The 23,899-nt window shown below is 36.1% G+C and overlaps 1 protein-coding gene across 1 annotated transcript in view; it reads right to left on the reverse strand.

The window, feature by feature from the left end:
- Positions 1-1,001: 1,001 nt before the first annotated feature.
- Positions 1,002-23,899, reverse strand: part of LOC124634466 — a 28,594-nt gene continuing 5,696 nt past the window's right edge. The window contains exons 2-6 of the mRNA XM_047170063.1: positions 12,363-12,508; positions 7,758-7,872; positions 6,177-6,375; positions 3,437-3,602; positions 1,002-1,214 (exon numbers count right to left, since the gene is read on the reverse strand). Coding sequence (XP_047026019.1) covers positions 1,104-1,214; positions 3,437-3,602; positions 6,177-6,375; positions 7,758-7,872; positions 12,363-12,508 — 737 coding nt within the window. The 3' untranslated portion in view covers positions 1,002-1,103. The remainder of the gene's footprint in view (positions 1,215-3,436; positions 3,603-6,176; positions 6,376-7,757; positions 7,873-12,362; positions 12,509-23,899) is intronic.

Genomic DNA, 23,899 nt, shown 5'->3' on the forward strand with positions numbered 1-23,899 from the left:
GGAAATGGGTTCTGTTAGTTATCCTTTAACATGCTGGCTATTTTTTTTGTCAATTTCTTCAATGTACAAAAATTACTTTTCTACAGATTTATTATATGTATAGATGTTTTGATATACATATTAAGATCAATATTGAACATACCAACATCAAGCTTAATTTAAATTCAACGTATCAAAGAAAGAACTACTAGGTACTGTGCCTATCACAAATATTTATTTGGAAAATACATCAAATATAATTTTCGACAAAGGCACAGAAAAATATTTTTGTCAATATAAAGGTACTCGAAAATGACGGATTCCTTGATAAGAGTTAAAATTCAATAAGTATTCCGTCGGAACTTTTACAAAGAGCTTAGAAATTCCTTTTATTATTTACCAAACAATAAGACAGTGCTGTAGAAATTTCCATAAAAATAATAAAATGCGGAGGTTTGGGTGTGCCCAAAACCTTACGCTCAATAAAAGAAAAACAAAGGGCTTTCAATTAAAGTGCTTCATTCAATTGAGGAAACAATTATATTGATGAAAATGGAACGAAAATAGAATAGTATTGAATTTCGAACGGTTAAAAATAACAAAAGAAAGTTTCATTAGACCATCACGGAGGTACGGTACATTGTACGGAAAATTTTCATAGATATGTTCCAACGCACACATGCAAAGACGTAGAGAGCTGATGTGAGAGTGTGTGTCGACATTGGAGGGCGTCATACCGTTTGCCCTTAGTAGCCCATACAAGTCATCCTCACTCCAAATGAATACAAGTTTCACCTCATAAATACATAAACAAAAGCATAACGATGCGTCCTATGTGAGCCATCTGGATGCGAACGCGAAGAGGCACGGCGCGGGCGCGATTTGAAAACAACAAATACTTAGTCGATTTCTTTTAATTGGTTTCCGTGGCGTAGCGTTCCTTCAGTTAGCTTCGGATCGCTTTGCACTGGCGTTTATTCGCCCACCTAAGACGCACCTTTACGAAAAAGCTCCATTAAAAGTACAGTCTACAATTTTACAGTATGAAAGTCACTCAGTATACTTTAAAGTAGATACAATAGTCCTCAGAACGTTTGTCCATTCACTCAAGCGGCTTCACTACATCAGGTAGGGGGATCCGGGGGAGGGGGCTCCTTTTCCTTCCCCAGGGGACTTCCCCCCGAGTCGGCTGCATCACTATTCCCACTGTTGATTGCAACTGACGTCAGAGGTACCTGCAAATTAATTAATTAGTAATTTTCCTGTGACTAATACAGTTTATTCGTACTCTGGAGCGTTCTTAATTGGAATTGCATTTGTTTTTTTGTTTTGTTGGATGTAGCGTTGGTAGGAAGAAAATTGTGTAGCATTTCTATGTTTATTTTCATTGCACTCGGCTCTTATGTTAAATCTAGGACTAGGGTATAACTTAATATTATGATTGCGAAAGTAACTTTGTATCAGCTAGTCCTACTGTTATGTGAAAGTTGGTGAGAATGTATGTTTGTTAACTTTTCACGCAAAAACGCCTGGTCTGATTTGGTTGTAATTTGGTCTAGATAAGTGATAGGTACTCTGGATTAACACATAGGCTATTTTTTATCAATACATAACGTGGGCGAAGCCGCCGGGCGTCAGCCAGTAGGTTCATATTTTAGTCACTGCTTTTCTACAAGATACATTTAAACGTTATACATATAGCATATCGTTCTCATTACTTCATTACATGGGCACAGTTAAATCCACTGCCGAGTTACGACACAGTTGGGTAAGCGTTAAAATATTCACACATCAACATAATACACTTACTTGTATGTACATATTTTATATTATTTTATATACATAGGTATGTTTCTCTCCCCAGAGCCTTAAGTAACCAAAACATTGGTCTTTTGTATCAAAACTGCTATCGCGAATTTGAATCTAATAGCCTCCAGAGCATTGTTATTTCCATTTGTTTGTGGACAATTCTAGAAATATTTTCCTATTTAAATGTTTAAGGAAAAACTGCTCCTTTTATACGTCTGTAATCTTTGGTCCTTTGGGTATGGTTTGGTCTGCGTTTTTGCATTTTATTGCTCATTTTTGTCTTTTGGGAGCGAATGAAGGTATCGAGCAAACAGTTTGGAATTCGTTTCGCAAAGAAATCGTTTATCTCTAATCAAAACATCAGAGTATCCAAAATCAAATAAGTTTTTTTTTTATTCTTATTTTTAACGACGTCAAAAATCATCAAATGGCCCCTCCCGCTGTGGGTTAGCAGTGGTGAGGGAGTATCAGACTCTTACTGACTAAAAAGTCTTACTGGCTAGTTTCAGCTCTGAGTTAATTATTTATTTATAAGAGAAATACAGAGTAAACATAAGAACTACTTACAATGTCTATGAATGCCAATGAATGTATTTTTATTTGAAAGTAGTCCCTTAATTTTATGATTGCCTAGTTTTTCCACAGAAGTCATGCAACGATGCTTTGAATTAATTAAGTAGAAACGTAATCTTATTGAATTTACGTCAATTTATTCGTAAAGTCACAATGCTAATAAAGTGTGCGTAATTTAGTTAATCAGTTTAGTATTTAATTTATGAATTCTTTATCAAAATTCCGCGAATATGCATTGATTGATGAATTATTGCAGAAAGTACCTACATACGTTTGAGTGCCTTTATTAAAAAGAAAACTTTAATGATTTGCCGGCTCATAAACTTTGGCTAACTTTGTAAAGTTACGTGATTTATAATTTACATTATTTTTTCAAGACTTAAAAAATATTAAATACTTTTTAACTATTTTTAAAAACTTATAAATTTTTCCGTCGTCTTTCATAAATCAGTCTACTATATAGACAACCTATGATGTAAGCGTCGAAGGAAAAATATTATTATCACTCTTTGTAAATTTTCATCCATTAATTTTCAATAAAATGAGAACGATATTTAAATTAAGCCTTTAAACGAATAAAACTGAAACGTCCTTTGTTTTCCAATAATTAATTTTGTTCTTTTATTTTTCATTTTGATAAAATAAACGAGAACACCGAGGTTTACTCAAAAAAATACAGCGTACCGTGTGTTTCAACTAGCAACGTTTGTTCAACGTGTAACAGAATTTGCACGCAGTGTTGACTAAACTGTGTAGGTACATACACGGATAAAATCATGACAAATGAATTTAATCCATTTTGTCACGCGTGCGATGCGACTGGACCCAACACGCTTAACTATAGGAACCTGTCAGCCCAAAAAATCTGTTGAAAATTGTACGCATAAATTATAATCCAGAGTTTAACTGCGACCCCGAATCCAAATGACATCCCAATACTTGTGAACACATGAAAACTGAACAATATTATATTGAGTCAACCTGGAAGGGTTGTGAAAAACATCCAATCCTTTTCTGTATGAGAAAAGGCCTGCAGTGGAACCATCAAAAGGCCGATGAAGACGACAATACTTACCATAGAAACCGCAGTACATATGTGCGTATCTGATTGCCTTGGAGGTGGTGACAGTGAGGCATCGAACCTCAAGTCCAGTTGGAACATGAAGACGGCTGCGGCGAGGGTCGTGACGGAGACCGTTAGCTGAGCACTAGCAACCCCGATGCATGTTGTGCTGCCACATCTGAAAATTATTGTTTTGTTTAGAACTTTGTATAGATTGTGGTGTATGGTTTGTTTGCTTGGTTCGGGGCTTAGTTGGTGTGATATAATTCTGGAATAGCGATTTTTATTAGATACTGTAACTACCATTCCCTAATAAATAATGTTTTTAGAAGGGTTCTGTGCAGGAGTATATAGTTACTTTTACGTATTAAACGACTCTCCTACTCATATTATAAATGAGGAAGGTTATAACTACGTGTATATGTTTGTTCTTTCACACAAGAACTACCCGATGGTTTTTAATAAAACTTAGGAGTGATATAGCCTACATATGAGAATAAGTTGTCCATGTGCTAGAAACAGATCCCTTGTGATTCGTGTGAAACAACCGCGGGGGGGAGATAGTATAAAAAAGTATTTAGCACGTAGGCGTTTATAACATACGTTATTAATTTCGTGTCTGTTATGACTACATTAAACGTAAATAGCCAAGTTCTAAGTAAAAGTATATTATTAATGGTTATGTAAATATGAGCATCAAAAGTGCCAAGGATAGCGACCACGCGACCATATTTCCCGAGAGTGATATTGTAAAAATTGTTTGTAACGAACCTTTTAACAAAAGTGTTACCTAGAGGATAATAATTATAACAAGTTCCTGTTAATTACAAACCTTTTTAATTAAGTTATTACGATGAAGACCTTAATTGCCGTGTTTAAAAAAGAAAAATACTCTATCAGACAAAAATAAATAATAATTCAAACCCATTGATGAACGACAGAGATCGACCAGCAATAAAAATATAACATCTTATTTGAGAATCTCCTTTTTAGCAAGTCGGTTAAAATTACATTGTAAATGAAGCTTATGTTCCGTTATAATGTAAAAATGCCTTTGTTAGTTCCCACAAAGTGGACTATGTAGCGTTTCTAAAAAAGCGAGTGATTTGCATACATTTTGTTGGCTACGCTTTCATTGAAAAGATTTAGAAGATAGGGATGAAAACATCAACCTAAGTGTGTATGAGGGATAGAAGAATGGATGGGTGGATGCTATTGTGTGTAGGTATGCAATGTCAGATCGCTGGCTGGTGCTTTGTGGTGCAAAAACTTGGCGGACAAAGGATCTTGCAGAATGTATTTGATATATAGAGTGACCAAAGAAAATTCTCGTGTAGTGGTCTAAAAGACAAATCTAGCTTTGTATACAATAGATAAATAGGGTACGGACTTAGTAACAAAACTTAGAAATGATTAAGAAATATAATTGTGGAAAGAAAGTCAATGACTTCTTAACAAAATAATAACTGAAATTAGCAACGTTAATTAAAACGTGAAAGCATCATAATTGTACGTTAAAAGTTGGGATTTGTACGTTTTCATTACACTTTGTACAAACAGTGGAAAGGACAAAGTGGGTTTAAATTTAAATATCAACGTTTATTTTTAGAGTTTGGTAATTAGAAATTAAAATGGAAATACGATACCTCGCATTATTATTATAGACACCTACATGATCTTGTGATTTTTATAGTTAAATCACAGCTCAATGTTAGTAAGTATACTTAAATGACAAAACAAATATTATTTACCGGTCTTTCTATCTTGCAGTGGTCATTAGATTTTATTTAGCAACAACCTGTTTTCTACACTACCGAATAATATTACAAATTAATATAATTCTAGAACAATCCTTAATGAACTCTAATGCTGTAATAAATAAAACTAAATCCATCAATTTCCTCACAAAAGGATGTGTCTAGAAGTTTGGGAGCTTGTCAAAGTCCCGTCAAACAAAAAGGTGACCTACTGAGAAGGGTCGCAGATTTTCTACTGAGATAATGTGACAAAGGCTTGGTAATATTTTGTCTCGGAAACGTTCAATATTATGGTGCTTTTAACGTAGCAATAAAGCCTGTTTTTCCTTGAAAAGGAGGGGTCATCAAACTGGGTTTTGTGAGCTATTTCAATAACATAGTGTAGCTTAAATTCAAGCCCAGCAAAAAACGCAGTAAAATCCCGTCTATTTTATATCTATTTTTTTAACATAGCAATATAATAAAAAGTAATAATAACCTACCCATTTTTATAGCAACGTTTTTGTACTGCATATTAATAAACTTGTTATATTAATTTTATTTCACACATTCTGACCTATCATGTTTTTATTTTATACGAAATTAAACCTACAGGGCTTTTACAAACATTTGTACCTATTTGTTTGGTATGGAATGTGTATAGAATATTGTAGGACAAACCTTGACAGAAATAATGTACGTAAACAGTCACATGCTTGTTTAACAAACAATGTTCGCGAAATGAAACAAGCTCTGATTATTTATACGTAATTTAAAACATAGAGTAAATATTTTGTCAGTTCATTTTTTTTCTGGCTCTCCATGTTTTATGTTAGTGGGGGCAATTATTAACACATTCTCGGGTCCATATTCACTATTGTTTGTTTCAAAAGGTTTAAAAAAAAATAATAACCAAGACAGAAGTTAACTTAAGCTAGATCTTAAAGGACAAAAATCCGAAACCATCCATAAAAATGCATGCATCCTACTTGAATTAAAACCAAATTCCTACTCACCCAATATTCATAAGCGACCTGATACAAAACATAAGCATCGCTATATGGGCCCCTATAGCCGCCGTCCACAACATCGTCAGGGGTACCGCGGCGCACGGCGAGGGGCCCAGGGCCCGCCACGGAGCGCCCCAAGTTCTGGTCGCCCTGGAGCGAGCTGATACCCACCCGCCGAAACCACGGCTGAAGTATGTTGATGTCGCTGTAAAGAGATGCGTCATTAGTTCTTTCTAGAAGGTACGATTTACACTAGGCTGTAGAGGGAATTACTTTCCTTGTTCAAAGTATAAGCATTTACTCTACCAAGTCTTTTCCAAACTATCTATTTTAGGGCCAGCTTCCAGTGTGACCGAATACCAGTATTTTGCTTAAATACCAGTAATCTACTTGTAGCAACTGTCTATCTGATCTGTCATAATTTCTCGCTTCTGACCCATAACTAAAGAAAAAAACAAAGGTAAGTTTTTATATAAAGTTGATAATTGCTTATTTTATTCCACGGAAACAGTAATAAAACTTAAAACACAGTATTATTCTCTTTTAAGCGCCGTTAAAATAGAAACTGCCAATTAAATAATTTTCTAATTAACGACGAGAATGAAAATATCTCTTTAAGTGAACTTTTTTCGCTTCACGGGATCTTCTGTGACCCATTTATCGCTGCGAGTTTCCTTGACTGAAAGAATTCAGCCTGCACTCATATCTTCTATTGTGTTTTTCTCTTTTACGTTGTATTGAAGAAATATTAACACATAACGAGCCTTTATTGGACTTAGGTTATGTGGAAAGTTTCAGACAATTTATCGATATCAAAGTGATCTTTGTTTTTTCCGTAACTATAGTGACATAGAGTTGTTATTAAGAAGTTACTGTAATTTTTGGTAAACATTTAAGATGAGAATTTTAGTAGATGTAAAAGTGTATTTATTCTAGATGTTGAACTCTCAAAAATAAACACAAATTAATAAGCACCACGTTTATTAATAATTCAACACATCAGATTCTGCCATTTTGCCAGTCAAAATTCCAAAAGTGAACGGTAGATTACAAGCCGCAATCTAAACCACGAGAATTTTAACACCTAAATAATAGTGAGCGTTTAATTTTCAACTTCTAAATGAAAATTAACCCGTTCCCCGCAGCGTTTAAATTATTTGAACCCCAGAATTCGCTAATTGCTTACAATAAATAACATCTGCCACATTTTGAATATTATAAACGTTATTATTTAAACGTGTTGCCTTTTGGAAATATTTTATGGCGTATTTATGATAATTAAACTTGGGTAGGTATAAGATTAGTTGGGTCTTAGACTTTAAAACATACAAGTAGATTTCACTTACGGCTATAGCCTGTATATATATATAATTATAATCTGTTGTGCGGAACTATCAACATCGTATTATACAGATATTTTACTGTAAGAAGAAATAAAATCCGTATTATTTTTTGGTGTTTTAAATCGTTAAAAAATCTCAGTGAAAGCAACACCGCTTCAAAATTGAGTTGCAAATTTTCACCCGCACACATTCGTATACACAAGTTAAATAAAAACGGTTAAAAATAGAGATTAAAACAAGTTACCTGCAGCCAAGACAGTGATGGCACCAGCTGGCACTCCTAGACCTAGTGCTGGCTTCTGTTTCTCTTCCAACCAGCCGACTGCTCCCAGTACTAATCCTAAGATACCGCATACAATCTGCAACAAAACTATCGGTTAGCTAAACAATGGTTCAGGCCTCTTCTCATATAGAGAAATAAGGAGCGTTAAACCATGCTTGCTCAAGGCGGATTGGCTATTTGAGGCTTTAAAGTTTCCTCAAAATGTTTCATTTCACCTTTATTAACACTTACAATAATTTACTTATACTTTTTGCACAATCTACAACGACGGACTTAACGCCTTAGGCGTTCTCTGCCAATCTACCTTAGGGGGGTGGTCAAATAGAATGGGGTACAATAATCATTATACTTACGTCATCATCATTTGTGTCTCATCATCATTCATGTACCTATTCACAAATGGCATGTAGCTAGGTAGCTTCTAAGTAACTAAGTAGTGAAAAGTTACCTCCACTATATTTATAAGACACATTCTTACATGCGATCCTTTCAACTTATCAAACTCACACAAATAGATGGAACTCCGTGAAGCTTCCCACTGCATATTGCATAAATAGAACAAATATCAGCACGGTATCGGATAGACTGACAAGGCTATTATACCGCCGTGTATCAGACTAAAAGACAAGCAATATGTGTCGCCCACGACTCGCAGTCAAAGCTATGTTAGATGCCGATGCATGTATTGTATAGAAAACGGACTATTTTGTTCGATGAGAAATAGAAATAGAAACCATTTATTTTCCTAAAATGTATGTTACAAATGGAGTTCCAATACATTTCACCTTACGGCATGCAAATTATTGTCTTTGATGACAGTTAACAATATTAATAATTGACAACATTAACAAATCACGGCTTAGTGTCAGCCACTCTTAGTAAATACAAAAATAAAAAAATACAAGTAATAATAAAAGCTTTTGAATAATTCCTTAGTTAGAAAAAGACTTCTTTCATCCGGCTGCAGGAAGTAGTTACCTCGGGGTACGAGAAAAAATCGAGCAACATTTAAACCTAACTATCTGACAAATACCTAAGTTTTGCTAAGCCAAGCCCCCAATCCAAATAAGGCTTTTTTCTGTCATACACCGCTTTTACGTTATCTGATTTTTAACTGTTACACATAGTTGCACAAAAAAATGGCATCGCTTTTATATTCCCTTGAAAGCATCCTTCTCGTGACAGGGGTATTTTACACAAAAAGGAAAAAGAATTAGGTGACCTCACCATAGCTTGTCAAAGCAGTATTCAAAAGGAGGGGATGACAATGAATTTATTTTCACTCCTGAACAGCGTTTGTACTTAAAAACGTGAAGTAAAAAAAAAATATACAAAAATAAAAATTTTCTTCAGAAGTACCTTAAACTGATGATGGATGAATATCACAGTGTATGCATTAGATACATGATCTCCACAACCTAGTTACTTGACTTTTTGCCTACTGACCATCGGTATTGACTGCCAAAATTTTTTAAATGACAGTCGAGATCTACTTATACAGGGTTATAGGTAAAACACTAACAACCTCTCAGGACCATATTACTAATATCATAAACTAAAACTTTTGTTCTATGACTTTTAATAATTCTCAGATTTTAGTTCATCAAAATTTTCACACAAAAATTAAAATATTTCAAGTGTACGCTCTAAAATTTACGAAGTCTATGCGAAGCACAGTAAACAGTAGTACAAAAGACAGCGGAGGGGAGCGGGGCTCGGGCAGCGGCGGGGGAGCGTTTGAACTTGACCTATTTACGAGCGGCCGTCAGTCGTTTTTATGCGCCCGCGTCGCATCATACGTGTCATTGTAGCGAAATTCGGTGGTGCGAACGTAGTTATCTTTACAGTATGGCGTATCGATATTCAAATGTCGAGTACACGGAAATGGTGCGAATGCTGGCTAGGTGTGATGATTAATGTTTCGGAAGCCTGTCGCCAATACGCCATACCCAAACATCCCTACACCTAGCTGAGTAATAATAGCCGCCACACAGCGGTTACGAGATTACGGGCAATTCCGGCATGCCATCAGGGATAGTGATCGTCCACCGAGGCACACAGTACGTGAAGAAGACGATATTTAGTTTTTTTTATTTGACCTTTTCGTAAAAAGGCGGGAAATCGTAGCGTAGCGAGTTACCAATACAAAAGTCTGACTAGGTACGAGAATAGTGCGCGGGAGGCGTAGGGTAGGTAAAGATCTTGCATTCATTCTAAAAATACAAACCCTTCACCAAACGAATTTATTGTAATGTGTGATAATCTCGACTCGTCCGCACACTCTAAGGTCGACTAATCGCTCGACTGGTCTCGATCGGGCCTTTTGTTGGTGAAGAAATGGTAGGGGCGTGCAAATTTTATCACTATAGCAAAATAGAGTTGAAATGTGTTAGATAGACCAATGAAATCTTGTAGGTTTGTTTTTGGCAAATGTATTATGTTTTATAAAAAGTCATAGAACAAAAGTTGCAGTTTATGATGTTAGTAATACAGTCCTGCAAGGTTGTTAGTGTTTTACCAATAACCCTGTATAATGACCTTTTCAAAACATATTCCCATCCACAGATCGACCGCGCTATGCTTTACTTAACCTTATGATCAAATGATCCTTGCTACTGCTTCTTAACTCCTGCCGAGATGTACTTAAAGCAAAGAATTTTGAAAAATCTTATACCCAAGCCGTTGTCACACGATATCCCTTCCCAATTAGTAGGCAAAGTTATGTAAATGATTGACTAATTAATTATTCCTGCCTCACACCTCAATGCCTTGATAGCACCTAAGAGATTAGCATGCAAATGATGTCACGGAGACAGGATAACGTGTGGCTTATCTCAGTTCGAAAGCCAAAGCCTGGATTAACCCCGTGCGGCGTAAGCACAAAAATTGCGAGTTGCATTGGACTGAAAAGGAAATGGTAGTAATGAGATATTCTGGTGAATAAATGCATTTTCTTTCATTCTTTCGGGTCTAATTTTCAAAGTATTTTTAAGGAAATCGAAAAGAGGAGAATTATAGAGACTTCATTTAAATGTTTTCCGAAATGCTGCCCCCATTTTGAGCTAATTACGAAAACAACTAACACGTTGCTCCTCTTAGTAGGCGTTTTCCGAAACTTTGTCATTTTTGCGTGAGAAAAATACGAAAAAACAACTAACACAGTTCACTGAACTGATTTTTTGACCCCCACCAGTTCTTGTTTCTATCAAACAAATAAAGTCAAATCAACAAAACAATCCTGTTTTTCCCATCCCAAGAGCCTTGACGTTAAACACAAATTAATCACGAGAGATTACCAATTCAAGGAACCGATAGATTAGGCGTAATCAGACCTTTATTTCTTCAGTAAGAAGGGAAACTGGGAAATGTTAATCCATGGAGAACAAAATAACTTGAGGAGATGTCATAACGAAAAATGTCCTAAGAAAATAGCGAGCCAAATGTAGGTGCTCGGGGGACGAGGAACGTTGGCTTCGCCCCTACACGCCTTCTTCCCAATTATTTTCAAAATAAAATAAACAATCAATCAAGCGACAGTCCGAGTATGTGTGGACGGCTCTGGTTGGCATCCCGATGGGTTTCTGGCACGCATAAGATGTCACACTGCGTGTTTCGGCATAGATCGGAGAGTATATCGGCCTTGTCATGTGAGAAACCTTCAATGTTGATCGAGATACTCTCATCATATGACATGTAATCGACACGAAAGAAGAAGAAGAATCAATCAAGACCAATCTTTGATGACAGATAGGTTTCAATTTGACAAGCAAATTAAACGCCTCGTTAGCTATAGTAACTGATCACGTCTACCGCACGCTACTTGACCTACAAGAAGCCGCCTGACCTATCTTCCTTATGGTATCTGACCTACAAGAAGGCTCTTAACCTACCTTCCTTATGGCATATCCCCTATCTTTCCGTGCTCCGTGTGTTTATCTTGAACGTCGTAAACAGAGATGGTCACTACTAAACAAGGGTTCGGACAGTTACAAATTGATAGCGCTCGTTTTTTGGGACACGATACGACGATAATGGTTTTGAAAAAAAAAATATGTTTTTGTGGAGCAATTTAGGTCTTTCGAAAAATACAGTTTTAGTTAGACTTTTTTTCTGAAGTAATACTTCTTGATTTGTTAGTTTGTATTCACAATTCCCTTAAAATTATGCTTCTTAAGTACTGCTCTGTTCCCTGCATATTTTTGTTACATTGTCTGATGGAATCTCTGTTTCTGTTCCCGTAGATATCCCGTGAGGAAAGGCTACCACGGTATCCACGCCTACGTCTCCCGTAGGTAAGTCACATTTGTCTAGCAGACTGTAGCTTCTTAAAATCTATTGCCTTCTCTTTCTTGACAACTTTGTCAGATAATCTGTCAGTTGCACAAAGCTCCATTAAAGTTAAAGCTTTATTAAATCTATTGCTGACACTTTTTATCTCATTGACTAAGAAAGAGTAAGAGACGGAATAAGTGATAGCAATAGATTAAATGAAGCTTTAATTTTAATGGACCTTTGTGCAACTGACGGTTAGTCTAAAAACTAATAAGTACATAACCCACCACTTACCTGTAACACTCGAACTCTAAGAGCAATAGCAAAAGGGTACAATTGTACCCCATTCCCGGGTTCCGCATCGTCCCCCCGGGATAACCCGCTTACGGCACTGCATACTGACTGCTTTCGCAACCACATAGCCGCTTTTGCGTGGAGAACTGGAGACAAAGGAAAGGACATATAAATCCCAGTACGAAGAAAGACTGGCTTTACATACTTAAGTTTGTGTTACTAAAAGCATTTGTTTGGCTTTTGTCGGTGCTTATTATGTTCTATTATATTGATTTGGACCTATCATTATTTTATAAAAAATACTATTCTTATTTATTGCTCCACTCCTTTTAATACCCTTAATCTTCGCCTAAGTGTAGCAGTGGTTATGAATAGTAGACAAAATTATCATAATTATGACAGTGTGTTATTTATAAAGATGATTCTAAAACATCCACAACATTTACCATCCATTTATCATCTACCACATAAAATGCATTGCAAAAAGGCTTTGCAGCGGATTTTCGCTATCAACTGTTAAAAGTATCTATGATGTCACATACCGCATATCTAATCGGAAGGTTATCAGATTTCAGCCAAACAAAACATGCATAATAACACCGGACGCTATCAAAACATGGAGTTTATTACACGTGCGTGCAAAAAATCCGTACAGATCACAAATAAATAATAATAAATCATTTATTTCAGACACAGTCCAAACTTATTACAATAAATTCGGTTATTGAAGGATAAACATTGTCACGAGATTTTACAAAAGAAAAGAAAAATTGATAATACATATAAATAAATAGCTGCTATGTGCTGAGTTATCCTATGCTTTGCAAATTGTTTGACAGAAAAGTCGTATCTATTAAGTGTAATTAAACACGCTTTTCTTCAGCCGATTTTATTAAGACTTTCAAATAAATACCTCGTGAACAACGAAGTCAAAAAGATACCATTTGATTGAGTCAAGTGAAACTGCGTGTTTTAAGGCACCATCATAATGTTTATCTGGCTGGCCCGTTTACAATGCTCCGGAGTGTAAAATATTATATAGGCACTTATACATGTAATTTCGCACATTACAATGGCCAGGTGGGAGTTTTATCTGCCTTATCTTTGACAGCTCCATAAATAGTTAAAGCGAAAAGGTACTGAGTAATAATGGAAATTCTATAAGTACCTATTAGTTAAAAATATTATTGAATAACTTTCTCTCTAATATAAATTCTGTTCTTTAAATCATCATTATCCTGCCCTTATCCTAATTTTGTTTAGGGTCGGTGCAGCATGTGTTCACCTTCAATACTCTTCTATCTGTCGTCATCTCACAAGTAACATTCTTTCTTACCATATCTAGTTTCACACAATCCATCCATCGTTTCTTTGGTCTTACTCTTCTACTACATCCACCCATGATCATACAAAAGTTCATAAATTCTGTACTTTAAATATCGTGTTACAATTCCTAAGTCATTAAAAAAAACAAAATACCCGACTGCACACTAAAAAAAGAGTAAAACAAGCCCCACAATAATATTTAATTTATAAATATTGATGGAAAGCATCGCAGGCGGGGACCAACAGAGGCTTATTTATAGTCATTTCGGTTGTGCACCATTTAGCAGAATTTTCGTTGGTGGCGGTCAAGGTGGTCCCCGCCTGCGATGCTTTCCATCAATATTTATAAATTAAATATTATTGTGGGGCTTGTTTTACTCTTTTTTTAGTGTGCAGTCGGGTATTTTGTTTTTTTAATAATAATTCTTTTATTTATAACTTTTTAGCTGTTTTTATTTAACGAAAATGTTGTAGATGTAGAAGACTATGTATATGTAAGTACCATTTTAAATTATTTCGACGACATTTGGCTTTAGATTACGAGTGATGTTACTCCGCAACATAAATTTACCGCCAATCTGGACTGTTGGTAGTGAAGAAGAAAAAGAATTAGGTGAGTCATTACTGCTGAAGACCGTCAACGACGTGTGCCCTTATGCGTGTGCCCGCATTCGGGCTGTATATTCGAGCATATCCCCCTCCGCACCGCGCCGCGCGCCGCATGCCAGGCCACGCCCTATCTTTTTGCTTGCTAACGCATGAGTTGCTTTGCGTTGACGCAGAATTAACATGTTCCCGTGGGAATTTTGAGAAAAAACGTATCCTATATTAATTATTACTCCCGTGATTGAAATGAATCTAATGATACCGCATACATATTTTTTTAAAGGGAAATTTAGAAAAAATATCCCATGGGACTTTTAGGATAAAATGTATCCTATGACACTCCCGTAATCAAGACAAATCTAACGATACCTCATACATCAAAATCCATCAAGCCGTTTAGGCTACAGGAGGTCACAAAGGAACAGACATACATACATACTTACATACACTCGAAAAACATTACCCTCCTTCTTTGGCAGTCGGGTAAAAACACGAACCTTCTTTTCGATTCCACTTTGATATTAAAATATTAATATTAGGTACTGCTACTGTCTCTAGAACCAATTTCACTGACAGTCGTTAGTGTAATCCGTTGGTCAAAAGACAACTTCCTACGAATCGGGGCATTTCGGGAAACCCAATTCTTTATTAGACTTCTTCTTGCCAAACCTCGCTTTGGGAATCGTTTGATTAACAGTTCATATAACATCTACTTTATTTTCGACTATTAGAGATTTTAATTTATGTTAAAACGTTGCTTTCTCTTATCTTGTTGCTGAGAATGAGCCTAAGGGATCTAAACTTATCTGTTACTAGCTGTTCCACGCGATTTCATATTCAGCGCAGATAGTGTGCTCTTAAACCGGCTTGACTATGGGACTTGATATTTTGACTATGGGATGCAATATACATACATCTATTACATTTTGAGCTATACTACATTACATCCCGCGAATGCTGTTCACACTATATATTATGTATATTAGAACAGTTTAGCTTCGTTTTTTACAAAAGGTAGTTATAATAGTGAAAGAATTATTGAAATTGGTTCCGTAGTTCCACAGCCCTGCTCGATACAAACAAACAGATTTTTACGTCGTAAAGTTCGAAAATTTTCGAACTTCTCAAAAAGGCCAACTGATATACTTTCTTATTTTGAACATACCTCGATACCCAAAGATATCTTCTATCTATCTATTACTTAAAGAGATACCTACTACACAGTAACAGTAATACAATAATTGGTTGCCAGTAACGTCTTTAGTTTTCCCAGTAGGCAATAGATTAGCTACCGGCTCCAGCAAACGCAATTAGCTTTGTTTAGACAGATAATTGCAGTTACCCGGCCCACTTCTACTAATACGACAACTGACATTTACACTGTATTTGTTCAGTTATGTCATTTGCTTGTAAAATCTTTATTTTGTGTTATACAGGATTATTCTTCAATCAGTGCCTATTTGTTTTTGGTGGTCCACGTAGTTCATGCTTATTAGTAAAAGAACATATAAAAAAATCCGGCCAAGTGCAAGTCGGACTCGCGCACGAAGAGTTCCGTACCATTATTTAAAATCACGTTTGTTGTATAGTGTATTTTATTCTAGTTTTCAGTATTTGTTGTTATAGCGACAACAGAAATACATCATCTGTGAAAATATCAACTCTCTAACTATCACGGTTCGTGAGATACAGCCTGGTGACAGAGGGACGGACGGACGGACGGACAGAGGAGCGAAAACAATAGGGTCCCGTTTTTTTACCCTTTGGGTACGGAACCCTAAATATCGTGATGAAAACCAAGTACTTAGGTACCTATAGGTAGGTACAAAAAATACAAACATCCGAAATGAGAATCTCCTTCTTTTTGGAAAGTCGGTTTAAATCACCCAGAGTTTCATAGAATTTCGACCTTATCAAACTTTGGTCCTTAGAGACCACATACCTTCAAAATACCATAACCTGAACTCATGAGTACATAACTAACGTATGTGTAATTACAAAACTTATAATAACTTGTAGAGGACTTCAATCGGCAAAATTCACTGGTCCCTAATACGGGTCTCTATCAATTTAAAAAGTTTTTATTCTAAAACGAACCTTGTTTATCTTACCGTGTTATTTCAACTTCTTTGAACTTGCCGGTATTATTTTCATGCAAATTTTCTCATTTGCATAAAATCGACATGGATAAAAGTTTTTTGTGGGCCTAATATAGATACTCTATTAAGCCTACTTTTCAACAAAAAGGTATTTTTGGTAAAATGATCAAGAAACTCCTATTATTTTAAGGTTTTTGTTATCTAAGATCAAAGCTTTTGAAAAACAAATTGTTAAAGTTATTATTTAGGTAAAGCTTTAACAATGTTTTACTTAAAACATACTTTTGAAGCGGTTTTTTCGTTCTTTTGAAAACTTTTACATCATAAAAAGATACCTTATTAAGATTAGCCAGGATGGCCATAATACTTAACACAATGAAGTGGCTGAGGCTGTAAATTCTTTTCGAAGCGGAACCGCCGGTGGCCTCGACGGCCTGACTCCGCAACATCTTAAAGATTTAACGAGCTCGGGCGCCAAGGACGCCGGTGCGGAGCTTCTTAAGGAGCTTACAGCCCTAACCAATGTGATGCTCTCCGGCAGTGTGCACGATGCTGTCCTCGACGTCTTGTATGGCGCTAATCTGTGCGCCCTTAAGAAAAAGGACGGCGGTATTCGTCCCATTGCCGTGGGAACAACATATCGTCGTATAGCAGCCAAAATCGGTTGCAAATTTTATTGTGAGGAACTTTCGGACAAATTCCAGCCCCTACAGTTGGGATACGGTTCCAAAGGGGGCTGCGAGGCTGCCGTACACGCTTTGTCGGCCTACCTAAATTGTGGCAAAGGAGAGGTCATCCTGAAGGTTGACATCAAAAATGCTTTTAATTCCGTAAACCGGGACACCCTGTTGGCTGAAGCACAAAAAGAAGTACCGAAAATTTATAGTTTTCTCTATCAGTGTTACAGGCACCCATCAAAATTACTGTATAAGGACAACCTATTGGAATCTGCAGTCGGATGCCAACAAGGTGATCCCCTCGGGCCAGTAATTTTCAGCCTAGCCATTCACCCGATCATTCGAGAGCTAAATTCCAAATTCAACGTTTGGTATCTAGATGATGGGACCCTGGGAGGCGATGTAGAGACCGTATTTCAGGATTTCATTCATTTAAAACATAAATTTCATTCCATTGGTTTAGAACTAAATTGTACAAAATGTGAATTATTTATTACTGACACGACTGACAGACAAATGACAATATCCAAATTTCAATCATTAGCACCACAGATTAAAATTATAGATAAACAGTCTCTCCGCCTCCTTGGGGCTCCCATCCTAGACCAATCTTTTTCTACATTTATTTCGGAAAAAATTGATAATTTCAACGATATTTCGGAACGCCTACAAAAAATTACAATGCATTCGGCCATCACAATTATTCGACACTGCTGTTTTGGTCCTAAATTTACATATTACCTCCGTTCTTCTCATCTCTTTAAACATAGCCACCTTTTAGACCCAATTGATAAAATTATCCGCCATACCCTCAGCTCCATTCTCAATGTGGCCCTGGACGACCGAGCCTGGCAACAAGCCACATTGCCCATCCGGATGGGAGGCCTCGGCGTCCGCAAAATTACCAGTATTAGTTTACCGGCATTCATATCCTCGGTTCACGGCACTGAGAAATTAACCAGGAATATTCTTACTCCAACACTGGCTGAATTCGAGGTGCCGTATTTAGCCGAGGCTATGGATGCATGGAAAATTACTTGCCCGAATGAAAATTTACCCAGCAACCCGTCTTCCCAAAGACAGTGGGATGAGCCGCTCTGCAGAGTAACCCGGAATAGTTTGATAGAAACGGCAATTACTCCTGCTGAGCGAGCGCGCCTACTGGCTGTGGGTAGATGGGAGTCTGGGCTTTGGCTTCAGGCACTACCGTCGTCAAATATTGGCACCATGTTTGACGATACAACTTTCCGCCTCGCTACTTGCTTACGTATAGGAGCACCGTGCTGCTCTCCTCATCGCTGCCACTGTGGTGAGGCTGTCACCAGCCTCGGACACCACGGCCTGTCGTGCAGCCGCAGTGCGGGCCGTATTGCCCGGCATGCAAACATCAATGACATTATACGTCGGGCTCTTGTTGCCGTCGGGGTACCAGCTGTATTAGAACCAAACGGCTTGGCACGCGACGACGGTAAGAGACCAGACGGCATGTCGTTATTCCCTTGGAAGATGGGTAGGCCTTTAGTATGGGACGCAACCTGTGTCGATACTCTTGCGCCATCACACCTTCCAAGTTCTGCGTGCTGTGCTGCTGCTGCCGCTGCGGCTGCGGAGAACCTCAAGCGGCGGAAATATAGTGGCCTTGTCGGAAACTATATTTTCGAACCGTTTGGGGTTGAAACCCTCGGGTCGTGGGGTCCGAATGCCCACATTCTATTTAAAGATCTCTCAAGGCGGCTGGTTGACGCTTCTCGTGACCAGAAGGCTGGCTATTACCTCGGACAAAGAATCAGCATGGCGATCCAACGAGGTAATGCTGCCAGCCTCTTGGGCACGCTCCCAGTTGACAGCGATGCGGACGAATTTTTTGACGCTTTTTAGTTGTTTGTTTTACTAGGATAGTTTTTGATTTTTATTGTAAATATGTATTGTAAATATCTGTGTAAATAAATCTTGTATATTTAAAAAAAAAAAAAAAAAAATGAAGTTATCTAGATTAAGATATACGAATGACTTATATCGGACTGTGATAATTTTCACTTTAATTAAATAATTCGTGATTATTGTCGTATATTCAAGAGATATCTCGTTACTGAAGTTACCTGTAAGTATGTGTAAAGCTTATTGTGTCTTACTGCTTAACTTGTGTTCCAAAAAAGTATTCAAGACAGTTGTAACAATACATTTAATTTATCATTAATCGATTTGCAGTAAAGAGAATTATATTAAATCTACACAAATATTATCAAGCTTTAAAATAAAAAAACGAACAAACTCTTCACGTTTGTTTATGTTATTTATTTTAACGCGATAATCACGGCAACTGCTAAAGCAATTTAAAAAAATAGAACAGTATTAGATAGCCCATTCATCGAGGAGGGCTTCCAAAATGCGCAGAGTTAGTTGCCACGGTCCACCCAAAAATAATCATAACAAAACAAATGAATTCACATTCATCACAGTTAGTTTCATTAACGCAATTAATTCAGCTATAACTCGATTCAAATATTAACTTCCATTATTAGATTTCATACAATTTATTTTGGTTCTGTATCCCGAAACTGTTTCACACACATAATTTCGTTAGTTAGTTCTCGCCCGTTGCAGGACTATAATCCGGTTAAATTAACTAGAATTTTGAATTCAGTTCATAAGCGTGGCTAAAATAACTAAAGTTCAGTATGATAATTAATCCTTCGTATGAAGTGGGTGTGTTTAGTTACTGAGTTCATTTTTAGACGCAAAATGAACCATGTTCAATTTCAGAAAGGGCTTTATACTTAGTTCTGATTATTTCAAAATAACTTTTTCTGTAGAAGGTAATCTGTTTTATTATTTTCAAAATACTTTATACAGGTATTTAGAAATTCTTCTTCAATTTTGATTATCTAATTAATTCTAGTTTTGTAGACTGCCCTGTCTGCGTAAAAAAAAACTCTTACCAGCATTTGAATCTAGTGAACTTTTAAAATTCTGAACCAAACAATTCTATCAATAAATTGCTGGACGTAAAAACCAACAAATAAATTACAACATTGATAGCACTTCTCTTAAGACTTATTTTAATACTATTTTTTTTTCTACTAATATCTATATTTAAAATTTGTACTAGCTGTAAGTTTTCCTAATAAATAAAAATAAAATACATTCCATTACAGTTCCACTCGCCACTCATAATTCACACAAAGATCTTTGTGAACAATTTGCTTACAGATTTATAGCTACGGATATCTATCGTATCCAATCTTACGAAGCCACACACGTATTCAATCAATTGGTGGGCTATTTTCAATAATGCTTAGGCAGTGGAAAGATTTATTAATGGATATACTCATAGATATATCTTACCTACTCGTGTGTTTCTACTGGTATTTAGGAGTACTGAGCCTTTAAAGTAATAAACAAGTTGTCAAAACAAATGTTTTTCTTTTGACTTGAGGACTTTGACAACATTGTTATTACTTACGGCCAGTTTCTTCATCAAAAGTTAAAGTTAAAGTAATGTCTAAAGTAAACGTAACAGTCAAATACGTTTTTTCAAGGCTAAAGTGACAGCAAAACTAATAGAAAAATTGAATTTGACCGTTACTTTTTCTTTAGACATTACTTACTTTGGCTTTAACTTTTGATGAAGAAACTGGCTGTTAATCATCTTCTTCCTAACAAACACATGGAAAGTGAACGTTTTAGGGGCTGTTTATTGTTTTTTTTTTTTAAGTTCCAATTTATAACCAAAAGTAAATACAGAATACATATTACAGTTCTATAGAAAGATCTACTTTTGCTTAATTAATTTCGCAAACATTAATGATTTTGATGATGATTCTGTTATAGCCCATTGTTGGTCACGGCATCTGATCATATAAAGAGATCAGCTAGCTGCGCAGGACATATTATAGTAGACACGCATCAGCTCATAGCCGATAGCCGACACGGTCCGAGAGATCAGGCGCAACGATGCACAGGTATCAATGTATTGATCACCAATTTCTAGACTTAGAGCGACTGTGTGTACTAAATCCCACAAAGTGATTCCGGCTCGATCCGGACGAACCCGAGAGTAGCTAGACCAACGCATTTAGGCAGCTAACTTAATAGCGAATGTTTAAGCACCTAGATTATGAATCAATCTATTACGATGTACAAACTATTGTCTATTAATAGACGGCTATAGGTTCAATTGAGCGTTGATCAAATTATGTTTCTGTTAGCTCGTTACTTAATGTTTATCTTCCTAATCCTTTATTGGGTTTAGTTCCACTATTGGAATAACGTAACATAGCCTTAAGGATCTAGTTGAGTGAACAAACATAGGTATTGTGTTGGTACTTCAAGTATTATGTAAACTACATGAACTAAATGTAGGCTTAGATCATAATATTCTTAACAGCTGTCTCCCGCGGTGCAAGGAAACTACTTTCAGTACCCAGATAAAATATAGCTAGACAAAATATGTATGGAGAGCATAGTGTTGCTCCCCAACGGTGAAAAAAAAATTCAAAACGTTTCAGTAGCTTTGGAGCCTTTATTTTGCAAGACATAAGATATGTATTTATAAATATGTATATATGTAGCTATATGTATGTCGTTTATCAGTTGTGTTAGCGCCCATAACACAAGTTGATACCTAACCGACCGTGTCAATAAAATTAAATATTTTCACTGTAGATCCCCGTCATGTATTTGCAGTCGCCATATTTTCCATCAAAAAATAAATCGAACAAATATATTGAATGCCCACAAAACCTTTACAAATATTTCATGGATATGATGAAAGCGACAACTTTCGACAAGCTTGTATATTCCATGAATACTGAATGTGGTCAGCTTATATCAAAATTCATTAATTTATTTAATTTATATTGAAAACTGATTTATTTTACAATAGTTTTCCAATTATAGCGCGATTAAATTTGTAGGTGTTATATACATAATTTAGATAGGTACTATTACAGGCATAACCTGTGCACAATTAATATTTCAATTTCCAATGCTATTCAAATGGATTTGTTTTACGATTATTCACCGTCCAACGTACCGACGTTTCTAAAGAGAAGTAGGTCCTAATGACAATATTTCCTCATGGATAAAAATTCTATTATGGCGTAACCATAGCATTGGTGTTGGAAAAGTGCTGATATTTATCAGCCTAATTTGAATAAACGTTTTTGAATTTGTTGTCAGATACCTAGATATCCAGAATAAAATTTGTCAACTTCGCATCACTGAAATAATTCAGATGATCTGTGTCCTATATAAAATTAACGTTCCATACGTGAGAATTTACTCGTCCATTTCTCTTTCCTCACTAACAAGCCAGCACTGTTAGTGCAGTGTGTCCAGCAATTTATGAACACAGTCTCACTACATCTTCATTTATTTGTTGCAGTATATTTCTTAATAATACAGGTATTAGTGCAAGCACGGTGTCGGAGTTTATAGCAATTACAGTCTCTTTTAATTCTTGGAGCGTCGGCGTCGATTCTCTTTTGTTTTTAGTCTTTAATGTTCTTTGTAAGAGGATTAATGTTTTTAATCGTTTGTGCTGCAGCTGTAGGATTATAGCTTTTCTTTAGTTATTTAAAAAAAAATAAGCTATGACAATAAAGCTAGTTGTAGAAATGAGGATGAAGAAAATTGGGATGAGCTCGGAAGAATGACCGTTCACCAAAGTTTTGTTAAATCTAATATTGCCTTCAAATCAATTGAGGATGGTGTAAAATGTCGGACTGACCTTTCTTAAGGTTATCAAAAGTAGTAAAAGAGTAAAGATTGGAAAAAATGTGAACTATCATGCACGGAGAACATAATATTAAGTAGGTACATACTGTGACAAGTATAGATGGAGATGTCAACATCAAACTTGTGAAGTCAATAGGTACAAGTCCCTAATAAGGATTGATTGATTTAACGACATCAAGTAACCCAGAAAAACTAAAACTGTCCATTACTTTAACACTAATGGTATTAAAGGTCGGTTAAAGCAAGTAAATAATCTAACGCGCAAAGGAATATCAGTCTTAAACCCATAGATATAGACGACAAAATTGCATAAAATAATGATGTAAAGCTAGAAGATATTTGCAGTCCATTATTTACTAGCACAGGAACACCTAACGATGCTGAAAATAGTTTGGTTCGAAGCGAGATTACCATATATCAGAGTCGAGATTAAACTTATCGATGGTAAGCCAGATATAATACTATGCAAACGCAGCATTGAATACCTATGTAAAATATTTTGCATTGGTAACGGCGAAATTATATTTAGAACAGAGAAGGTCATAGCGGATTTTTTTTTTATAAGTTTGTAGGTACTAAGCATTGGCGTATATTTTTTTGTTTGCGTTTAGAATATTAGCATGATTAAAATAGTGGTTGATTGGTTGATTTAGGCACTGGAAATCAAGACATTTCTTTTAAGAGATACGTGTATTTAAAATCTAAATCTTAATTGTTATCTTGTTTATAAGTAAGATAACTGAAATTTTAATTGTCATCATTCTCACACAATTGCATCTTATGGAGTTATCAAAAAACTTACCTAGTACGAACGAGTAACGAGGTAAGTTTTCCAAATATTTGAGCATTCCCAAAATATTTGCCGTAGAAAATGTATGGAATAACTTTTGCAATATCCCGCATACAACGTACCGAACACTTTATGCGGGAAACATGTTCAGTGTGCTTTGTAAACAAAATAGAACAAAGATGAAATATTTTGCGCCCACAAAAATGTTGCGACGCACTAACCTGGCTAATCCAAAAATCCAAATTTATGTCAGTAGTACTTATGTAAAGCAAACGCGAAACCACACGGAATGCTCGGAAA

Source organism: Helicoverpa zea, chromosome 11, assembly GCF_022581195.2.
Source record: "Helicoverpa zea isolate HzStark_Cry1AcR chromosome 11, ilHelZeax1.1, whole genome shotgun sequence".
Lineage (NCBI taxonomy): Eukaryota > Metazoa > Arthropoda > Insecta > Lepidoptera > Noctuidae > Helicoverpa > Helicoverpa zea.